At 31.9% G+C, this 11,108-nt stretch overlaps 2 protein-coding genes across 7 annotated transcripts in view; one reads left to right on the forward strand and one right to left on the reverse strand.

Moving 5' to 3' along the window:
- LOC119638936 (uncharacterized protein DDB_G0283357) overlaps positions 1 to 7,422 on the reverse strand; it is an 11,437-nt gene extending 4,015 nt beyond the window's left edge. Inside the window, exon 1 of one of the 6 annotated variants that reach the window (XM_038036118.1) lies at positions 7,183 to 7,422. The gene's annotated coding sequence lies outside the window, so the exon portion shown is untranslated. Of the gene's footprint in view, positions 1 to 3,141; positions 3,390 to 3,416; positions 3,787 to 7,182 lie in introns of those variants that run through there. The other 5 variants (XM_038036125.1, XM_038036134.1, XM_038036101.1 and 2 more) reach the window with 5 other exon arrangements.
- Positions 7,423 to 8,380: 958 nt separating this feature from the next.
- On the forward strand, positions 8,381 to 10,115 carry LOC119635719 (60S ribosomal protein L17). The gene is made up of 3 exons (XM_038030701.1): positions 8,381 to 8,442; positions 8,668 to 8,761; positions 9,504 to 10,115. The coding sequence occupies exons 2-3, from the start codon at positions 8,681 to 8,683 to the stop codon at positions 9,981 to 9,983; spliced, it is 561 nt and encodes a 186-aa protein (XP_037886629.1). The 5' UTR covers positions 8,381 to 8,442; positions 8,668 to 8,680; the 3' UTR covers positions 9,984 to 10,115.
- The last annotated feature ends 993 nt before the right edge of the window (positions 10,116 to 11,108 follow it).

The following is an 11,108-nucleotide window of genomic DNA, read 5'->3' on the forward strand; positions in this document are numbered from 1 at the left end:
TATTGTTATCATCGAAAATTGTTATGATATCTAAACATATATATATATATATGCACATACAATAACAATAATTGAAATAACAAAAGCTCAAACGGCGTTTATCAGTCAGTAAACATAGACAAAGAAAGAATTCACCTGACGTTATAAGCGTATGAAGAAAAAGAAGAAGAACTCAGATACATCAACAACGAGACTGTCACCACCACTGCCACCACCACTGCCGTTAACACTACCATCACACAACTATACCACTCGCTTACAGATTATAACTGCTTTTTTCTTTTTTTCTTGACTGTAAATGTGTGTTTGTATGTGTGTGTGTGTGTGTGTGTGTGTATATATATAAGCACGATAGAAAAGAAAAGCTTATAAAATTGTTGGAAGCAATACAAAAGTACAAAAATTTATATTTCTTGAGATAAGAAAGAGACCAGAATTAAAACCAAGCTAACAGTGAACATAGGCATCTTCTATGGACATAATATACTGCCTCTTAACGTATTCCGATTTGCATTACGATTGCATTCGCGATACGGTAAACAAAAGACTAAGTGGTTCTTTTATTTTATTTTTTATTTTTTATTTTTATTTTTTTTTTTTTTTTGGATACATAGACTAGAAGGCTATCGCATTTGAAGCTCCGTAAACCGAAGGTAACTAGTCGAATAATCTCTCCGACCACAATGAGACACAATTTGGTATCGTCTTTTAAACCTTGGTGTAAATGCGTCATACTTTCGCCAAAAACGGTTTTCTTGCGCGGATTAACGTGGATACGTTACCGACCGATATTGATTGATATTTTTTCGATCTAAAATTAATGGTCAGAGGAAATGTGATCTGGCGTGCAGCACATTGCAATCATGGCTTGAAAGTGACAGTATTTGCTATTGAAAGACTGTATCTACTACATACATTGTCCATTGTACCGTACACATCTATTTACTATGAAGACGTGTAAGCGTATTACAACGAAAGTAAGTCTATCGATAACTTACTTCCACTTTTCATTGGATTGCTGGATTAGGAATAGCAAAACATTGTGAAAAAGAATGAAAAAGTTTTACCTTCGCTTGTCCTATTTAGCCAGAACTGATGACTAAGCCGCAGCTTAGATTTAAACATATACATGCTTGCCCGAGTTAATGTACACGCGAACATTCACTCGCGCTCACGTACGCACACGCATGCAAGATTGGACAAAAAACACCCCTTCTGACTGCAATTTTACGCACTCACAAACTCTCCCTGCGTGCGTTCTCTATCACTCTTTCTTTCTCTCTTTCTCTCTTTCTCTCTCTCTTTATCTCAGAACAGAAAAACTAATCTTAAAACTAAACTTAAAATAGATATTATGAGCGTAATTGGAAAGTTATGCTGCTCGCCTTCCCCCCCCCACTTTCTTCTCTACGATTCATCAACATTTGTTGGTTTTGACTTCGCAATGCTTTAAATTCGGCCTTTGGTTGCATTCTGTTCATGTTCAGATATAATTTTTGCTTGCATGTGTGCATCGCACCGTTACCGGTACTGCTACTTGAGCTTTTTATGTTATTATCATTTTGAGTTGTTCTTGTTCTTGTTGTTGTTGTTGTTTTTGTTCTTCTTTTTCTTCTTCTTCTTTTTCTTCTTGTTGTTGTCAATGAATTGTGATGACTTATTTCTAATCTATAGTTAAAGATTAGATATAAGTAAATTAGAGTTCATAGGGAAGGAAATGTTTCGCTTATTTATCAACAGAGAAAAGCATATAAGTCACATATGCTGACATGGCCTAAGTAATTACCTTAATTCACTTAAAATCTTACTACTTTCGGACAAGTTAAATTATGATAATTGATTAGGGATCAGTTTGCTGCAAGCGATTTATTTCGTACATATCATCAAATTAAGTAAATAACGACTAACGTTGCTATATATATATATGATTTCTGATGACTAATTAAAGTTTTACTCAAAATTGGTCTTCCGTTTAACTTTCTTTGTCCAGAGATTGCTGCTGCTGTTGTTGTTGTTGTCCTGAAAAATATGCCTTGCAATTGCAAAAAATTGTCTTAACTATTGAGAAAAATCGGAATAATAGAAAGAAGATGAAAAGAGAATTGACACACTTTGTCAAATCAAGCGCCACTATAAATAGAGGAAGATTAGGGCAAGATCTTTCAAAGATTTTTGCCCTCTTAAGAAATCTGAATGTTAAGTAATCTCCTTAACTAAATTTTAACTTTTTTTTAAGTTATTCATTATATATATGCATAAGTATGTATATGTTAATTTTGATTACCAACCAACCAACGGGGATAGATTGTGAAATTACCAAGGAATTCGGTAAATTGAAAGGTAAAAAAAAAAAAATTGAAGAAAGCAAATAAAATCCATAGAAGTTCCGAAATAAATTCATTTATGATTTCATAATGACTTTAAAAGATCGGTTACGCAACAATAACCCCGGCCGTTGATGAAAGCTCGAACACGTGAATGTAGAATAATCTCAATGTTCGTAACGCATACATTGGCATTTCAGGCCGTATGCTTTTTCAAAATGGCCGCTTTCGAATAGCGCGAAGCAGCACAAAGCGATGCTTATTACTCGTTACTCGGAATTGAATTTTTGAAAAACAAAAGCAATTTGCTATTGTCGCTGGTAGCTCTCGGAAACGATCCACACACATAAAGGAGAGATGAAGCTTTCTATAAACCTTGGACTAAAATGTAACAAAAAAAAAAAAAAAAAAAAAAAAAAAAAAAAAAAAAAAAAAAAAGATAAAAAATATATAACATGAAATAGAAGCCAAAATATTTACTTATGTGCACATACATATATATATATATATATATATAAGCATGTTTACATATACAATTTAAAAAAAAAAGGCAATAAATAATAGTTGAGAGAGAGCAAGTTCAGTACGCAATGCATTGATAGTCAACGAATAGGCAAAAGAAGCAAAAGAGTTTTCAAAGCCGTATGCATGTAGGCAAGAAAAATTAAAGAAGCGGTGGTGGCGGTGATAGTGACGGTGATGGTGATGGTGATGGTGGTGGCGATGGTGACGGTGATGGTGGTCGTGCTGGTAGTGGTCATAATGATGGCAGTGATGATGGTGATAGCGATGGCGACAGCGATAATATTGGACTAACAAGAATTATTAGTCTCGAAACGAATTGGAATAACTGCACTTTACTGCAACGTTTCTATTTTACCACTTTTGTTGTTGACAGTTGGATGGCAATAAGAAACGATATTGCGTCTTATATAGATCTCGGGATCCGAGATATAATTAAAAAGTTTTTTATTTCTTTGTTTTTTTTTGCTTTTTTTTTTTTTGTTTTTTTTTTTTTGTTTTTTGGTTTTTAAACGAGTTTCTCTCGCTTTGCACACTGAAAAAACATTTTAAGAATTCTCTGGTACGTACGACGTATTGAAAATATTCAATTCAATTTCTGTTGTTTGTCGAAATTGTTGGATATTTTTAAATTTCACGCTCGCAGAGAAAGAGGAAAAAGAAAAGCAAGAGGAAAATCGCATTTAAAGACACGATATTAACTAAACACGATCGCGTTAGTGAGTCCAACTGTATTGAAGACGGAATGGATACTGATTTACGAAAACCAACTCAAGTTGGCGGCATCAATAATGCCAACAACAATAATAACAACAATAACAACAACATTGTATTTATCGGACGGCACAGACAGCATCATTATTTAGTCGGTACAGAGTCTCAGTATGTATTATATACATATATACATATATATGTATATGCATATGTATGCATATATAGGTATGTATGTGTTTGTGTGTGTGTGTATGTGTGTGTTTGTGTGCACAAATTAAACGATATTAAAACAATTTTTTTTTTTTTTTTTTTGTTAATATTCCAAACATTCGTTCTAATAAGAATGACATGAGATTTATTTTAACTTTTTTGTTGTAAATAGAAGAAGAAAAAGAATATTTTTCCAATTTGTAATCCTTGGATATAGTACAGACATTTCCTGCCTATATAAAATATTATATTGCTGAGTCAGTTTTAAACGCACCGAAGAACACTATCAAAATCGGATTCGAACCGAACTATAAAGCTTTAACTAAATAAAGTCCGGCAAGTGAAAAATATTTGAAAAAAAAATTTACTATCCTTTATTACATTTACAGCGGAAAATGATCACATTTATGTAACATATTTAATTTTAGTATCTCTTCTTGTTTCCCTTTTCAATAACTACTACAACTATTGTGTAAATTGGCAAATATAAAAAAGATTAAATCCTTATACACCTAGTCCTAATCGGCCTAAATGACTCTAAACAACACGACTCAGTCACACACAGTTACACAGTTCATTTTTATTTAACCCGGATCTCTTCTTAGAAAAGAAGTATAAGAATGAAAGAGAATTTTGTACGCGTTACAAGATAAATCGAAATAATTATTTTTGGAAAGAAAATTATAATTTCAATATGTAAACAAAATCCATGAATCACGCTCGGAAAAGCGAAAATGAAATGATATTGTTTATGACAACAACCAAGCTAAGAGAAGGTAAGTATTAAGATGGATTATTGCGCAATACACTTGAAAGGCACAAATAAAGAAAATTTCATGTCATGTTTCTGTTTACGTGTTTCTCTATGTTTGCGTGTGTGTATGTGTGCGTGCATGTGTGTGTTCATGTGTCTGTGTAGCTCTTCTCTTATTTAAAATTTAAACACTGCTCGAGTAAAACACGGCCGAATACACCTTAAAAAAAAAAATATTGCATCGATGCTGTATTGTGTAAATAGCTAGTTGCCTGTGCGCCCGTGGAATTGTGTGTATTGATACGAAGAAGCTGTTTTAAAAATAAAATCTATACACATACATAAACACGCACGCATACACACACACACACACACACACACACACACACACACACACACACATGTTATATATTATATATATATATATATATATATATACATATATATATATATATGTACATGCATAAAGGGATATTATTGCGGTATACGTTAGCTTTAAGTAATTTATATGCGCTCGATCAAAATGATCATGATAATGACGAATGCTCTCACTAAATTCCTGACGTGTGTTTAAAACGCAGTGCATTGCGCTCGACGGGTATAGAATTTCTTAATGCTGCCGTTATTGTTGTGATTATTGCTGCGGCTGCCGTTCTTTAAGTATGTTTTCATTTCCAAGCATTTAATCTAATTTTATACATGCTTATGAGTACAATTTGTATACCAAGTTTGCGTTTATATTTGTATAGATGTGTACGTTACCCTAGCTCTTTGCATACGCGCAATGTTTAATTACGACATATATATATATATATATGTTTGTATATTAACGTATGCTCGTCGTCGCACTCGTTCATATCTAGAGCCGTTTAAATATCCTATGCAAAGAGTTTAGCTTTTTCATTTGCTCTGAATTATTGTACATTTGTTTTAAAGGTAAAAATACACTTTTACTCTCTCTTCTCGGATCATTGTTTTTTTTTTGTTTTTTTCCTATCTCTTTCCTAGAAATTTAGTTTTTCAAAGGCTTTGCGTTGGTTTTATTTATTTACTTATTTACTTTTTTTTTCTTTTTCTTTTAGTGCACAACCAGTGCAGAGTCTCGAGTTGAGTTCAGCATCTATTTTTGTCTATAATTTGTACATCATTTTTTCTTTCTTCTTTCTTTACATGATATAATTCACTGCTAGATATATAACATCGAGGTAACTGAACTTAAGATGAGACTCTGCCAATATATTTATTTTTAGAGTATTAGCATTCCAGGAAATTAAGTCACCGTTCAAATATTTACCAAATCGTTCTTATTTTCCTAAAATTGTTCTAAATACTTTCTCATCGATGTAAGATATTAATTTTATACAATTATTTTTGTTATATCCTCTCTATGTTAATGTTGCCATTAAACAGCACTCAGCCGTTGCTTGCAAATTATAAAGACACTAAAGAGAAAGCTCAATAATCTAAAACTAATCGATAATAAATAACTTAATAATAATAATAATAATAATAATAACAATGAAAATAAAAATAATAATTTATAACAACAACAAGCAACAGAGAAAACATCATCATTTCATTAGCTTCAATCAATCGTATAAACATTAAGTAGAACACCGTAGACAACAAGCACGAATTGAAATGAGGAGTAAATAATGCTCACAAGCGTATCTACTACCATGTATTAACCGAAAAAGCTAAGGACAAAATTCGAATGACAACAATGTACGTGGGAACAAATACATACATAGCCGTAGCTTTAGTCTGCCGTTCATTGCAATGAAAATAAGAGTAGAGATTAAAAACAAAAAAAAACAAAAAAAGAAATCGTAACTCAAAGAATATTATAAACCAAGAGAATAAATTGAAAGAAAAAAAGGGAGAAAACGAGAGAGCGTGAGCGAGAGCGAAAGCCATGAATTTAATGTGAGTTTTAAACACAGTTTTGAAACCGTTATTCTGGCGAGAGCGTTGTATAACCAAATAAAAGGGGGTGAAACCAAAATAAAGCAATACAACAGCAACTAACACACATATATATATATATATATATATATATACACACACAGCATAAACGCAATAAGCTGTAATGACGAGTCTGATACAGACTTAGAGGAAAAACTACTATAATATGCTAAGAATACAAATACATTTGCGTTTCTAAGCATAAATATTTGAAAAAAAACTAAAAAAAAAAAAAAAGAGTTAAAAAGGAAGAGAAGAATCATTAGTTTTGAAATTTAAACGTAGTTTAGAACTGCAAAATGGGGGATGTGTGCGGCAATACGCATACTAAGCGAAATAAATACAAGCAAGCAGCCTTATATGTGTCTTTGACAATGGGGTTGAGGAAAAACGCTAGCACTTATACGCTTGCACTCTGTGACTTCAATACAGACTTAAAGCCTGAACAATGTTTGCACACAAAACAACGCTTCGAAGCGTGCATTGTTCGAAACGAGAGACAGTGAAATTCTCTCTTTTCAATACATATACATGTTTATTCACAGGAAAACAAGGATAAAGAAAATTCGAAATTGTATTGCAAATGACGAAATCTAATTGGATTTTTTTTTTATAAGCTTAAAGGAAAACTTAAAATAATTTTTGGAAATTGATAAAAATTATAATTATACATGTATATAATTGTATGCTTACCTCCAATCTTATAACTTTTCCTTGAATATATATATTTATGAAGCTACGTCTTTCTGGCTTTAATATTCTGAATTAGTTTTTCTTTCCTTCCTCCTGTATGATAATGAATTTTTCTTTTTTATCCACTTATTGAACCTTTCTCGTTGCTTACGTTAAACGTACTAAAAATCCATTCACCCATCTTTACAAGTCTCCTGTTGTATTACGTTGTGCTGTATTGGTTCGATTGTGAGTTTTTCAGTTTTGTTTGTATATAGATGTATATACGTGCATGTGTATATTTATGTAAACGTGCTCTCCTCTTACACGTTTCATTCGTATTGCCGATTGCTATAGAAATTCTCCAGCTTTTTCAAACTGAACTTTAGTTATTTTTAGCTTAGCTTTCGTTATGGTAAACCAGGCTGTTCTGCTTTTTTTTTATTTCTCTTCATTTTTTTTTTCTTTTTTGTTGTTTATGAGTTTTGATTTGATTACTCTAAGGGGTTGAAAATTTGTGCACAGTTTTGAATGATAAACAAGACGAATGACGAATAAAAGGTAGCTTTAATTAATCATATATATTTTATAATGTAAATTAAGGAACTTAAATAAAAACTTGCAAGGACTTACTCAAAATATTTACTAAAGGAACCATATCGTTTTATTTATTTTTTTCATAAATTGTTAGTGTAATAAACTGCAAAAGATTTAAGATTTTTAAACTTCTAAAATATTTTACGCTTTAATTAAAGGCGACGTTTTAATATATAGGACATTTTCATTAATATTATTTTGTTTTCAAATGTGCACAAACGAAACAGCTGTTTTATATAAACACTCAATCTCCTTTTTTCATGCTTTACCGCCTTTTCCAAGACAAATGTGTAGGGTTGCCTGATCAGAATTTATAATACACTTAAGTATCTCAGCGCCTCTGCGAAGAGAATACAATTTCTGTGAATGGGGAAAACAGAAATGTTTGCAACGGAGAACTTGTATAACTGGCAAGTATAAATACGAAAATGATGTCGGTTACCACATCATATTCGTTAACATTCTTAACATTACCATTATTTTACAAAAATGCAAATTAAAGCACTTTTTTTTATGTAAAAGTTTATCTGAGTTATTTATATAATATAAAAAATACCCAAAAAAATTACGTCACAGCATTTGCTTGCCATACAACTCTGGCCTCTTTATAAGTGCTGCCTAATCTATTTATAAGTTGACAGCTGTCGATTTGTCTCTTTTCCGGTTTAATTCTCCACCAAGAAGGTACGATACTTTCTGTAAATTATAAAATTTGTAAAACATCAAGGGTACTTGTAGTGAAACTATATGTGATTAAATTCTTATTTACATTTGAGTTTCTAAAAGAGTGTTGTTTCATGCATATAACTTAAAAATTTAAAGTGTAAATGTTAGAAAAGCAAAAATGAAGTCTAATATTTGTTCTTTTTATCTTATTTCTATCATATGATTCCTGTGATGGATCTACAGAAATTAAATAACAATGGGTCGGTATTCAAGGGAACCAGAAAACGCTACCAAGTCCTGTAAAGCGCGTGGGCCAAATCTACGCGTGCATTTTAAGGTAACTATCAAAAACCTATAAAACAACCTATAAACAATATATGGCATTTTCAATCAGTGTTTGTGTTTCAATTTAAACTCATTTACTTTTGCAAAAATGCCAGAATGAAGAGCTTCTTCTATAAGCGGATGAAGTTTGATAGACCAACAATCAGCGGAGTGCATAGTCGTAAAGACTAGTAATCTTCTTAAATTTGGTTACAATCCTGTCAAAAAAAAATTATTCAATTGTTTTGTCATAAAGAATTTACATTATATGATGGTCCAAATTTTGGCGAAAATTTATTTATCGTATCTACTTATAACAATTAATGCGTTGTGAGCATAATTTACGTTCAACATTGAGCGATACCTTCTCACCATTCAATGTTAAGATAATTATGCTTATATTAGATTTATTTGATAGGTAAACAGTACTGGTAAACCAATATTATAGTCATCAGCACTACCTGTCCTATCAAACATTTGAATTCGTTTATATTTTTGTTTGCGATTATTTATATAGCATTTTCCTTAAGTTTATTAAAGAGTTAATACGACTAACTTTAATAAACTCCAAAGAATGCTTAAAAGAATGATTTGATCTCAGAAAAACAGTTTATAATTTCTTTTAAGAATTATAAGCATTACCTGTCCTGAGGTACAATGAAAACGTAGTGTCATAGTGTATTTTTCAAAAAAATTTACCAACAATTTGCAATTTATCAACCATTTAATCAATAAGTTTTTCAACAATTTTGCAGAATACGCATGAAACCGCTCAAGCTATAAAGCGGATGCCTTTACGTCGCGCACAACGATTTCTAAAGGCAGTCATTGAAAAAAAGGAATGTGTACCATTTCGTCGATTTAATGGTGGTGTAGGTCGTTGCGCTCAAGCTAAGCAATGGAAAACGACGCAAGGTCGTTGGCCCAAGAAATCTGCAGAGTTTTTATTGCAATTGCTTCGTAACGCCGAAGCTAATGCCGATTATAAAGGTTTGGAGGTGGATCGTTTGGTCGTTGATCACATACAAGTAAATCGGGCACAATGTCTACGTCGTCGCACCTATCGCGCTCATGGCCGTATCAATCCCTATATGTCTTCACCGTGCCATGTTGAGGTGATTTTAACAGAGAAAGAAGAAGTCGTTTCGAAGGCTCCCGAAGATGAGCCGGCCAAAAAAAAATTATCTAAGAAAAAATTGCAGCGTCAAAAAGAAAAAATGATGCGCTCAGAATAAAAAGGAATATAATTTTAAAGGCCCATGGTTTTTTCTTACAGTTTCTCAAATTGATTTATCAGCATAAGACTAAAGAATATAATCTAAATATTCAATTTTTAATATGAATAAAAAAAAGAAGAAGATAAATAAGGGCTTTTGTTTAGATTGCAATAGTTTAAAGCGAATATATTTTTATTTGATAAAATTTAATAGCATACTTTGTGGCAGTGATCTCATACTTGTAGAAGGTTGCGAATATTTTTCATATTAATAAAAAGCAAAAGCAAATATGCCGTGTTTTTGATGGAACCACGTAACGAAAAGTGCACGAGATAGCATTCGCATTGATAAGTCTAAAGTAGCCACAAATGTTCAATTAATATTTGTATTTCAGGTGTTTTCGCATCGTCGAATTTACAAAAGTAACAATTTAAACATTAGATAGATGTAAGACAGGATCTGAGTAAAAAAATCGTAATCAATTCTCGTTCTAGTTATATGTAGAATTTCTATCCGCTTTATAAAAACAATGGAGATAAAATCAATTTACTATGATAGTAACATGTGCATGCATGCATATATAACGTAGATATGTTTTAAGCTGAAACAATTTAATACATACGTGCAAATGCTGTCTTTTTTCCATTGACAGATGACAGGCAATGATTTATGTAATGAGAGCTTTTTTTGAGACCAAAAAAAAAAAAAAACCCAAATTCGAAAAGATCAGAGATGCGCCTATAAAATTGAGAAATGATATGTGGGAACCTTAAGGCTACTAATTTAAGAGAGAAGTACTTCATACCTTTACTTTTTTATTTCGTGTAAAAAAGGAATATTGTTGAACCGGCCACCTCATCTTTATAATATGTAAATTCATATTTATGTATGTCTATGTCCACACACAAAACTGCTTCCCATCATTGCACAGATGATTATATTCGGCAATAATGTGTACGCGTTCGGATTATCTTCATGTCATGCATACAATGTTTCGCTATATAAAGGCGCTAAATAGTACCTCAAGCATTTAATCATATAAAAATCATAGCGATTGCTTTTTTTTTTTCTACCAACATTCAATACACGACAGCGACTGCGACTGCGATTGAGACTGCGACTACTGGCAATTGTGTATTGTTA

Source organism: Glossina fuscipes, unplaced genomic scaffold (genome assembly GCF_014805625.2).
Source record: "Glossina fuscipes isolate IAEA_lab_2018 unplaced genomic scaffold, Yale_Gfus_2 0, whole genome shotgun sequence".
Classification (NCBI taxonomy): domain Eukaryota; kingdom Metazoa; phylum Arthropoda; class Insecta; order Diptera; family Glossinidae; genus Glossina; species Glossina fuscipes.

What these genes read in the sequence shown, in the direction of transcription:
- LOC119635719 (XM_038030701.1), top strand. Translation starts at nt 8,681, where the DNA reads ATGGGTCGGTATTCAAGGGAACCAGAAAACGCTACCAAGTCCTGTAAA. An exon ending in ATCTACGCGTGCATTTTAAG is followed by an intron (nt 8,762 to 9,503) that starts GTAACTATCAAA and finishes ACAATTTTGCAG; the next exon opens with AATACGCATGAAACCGCTCA.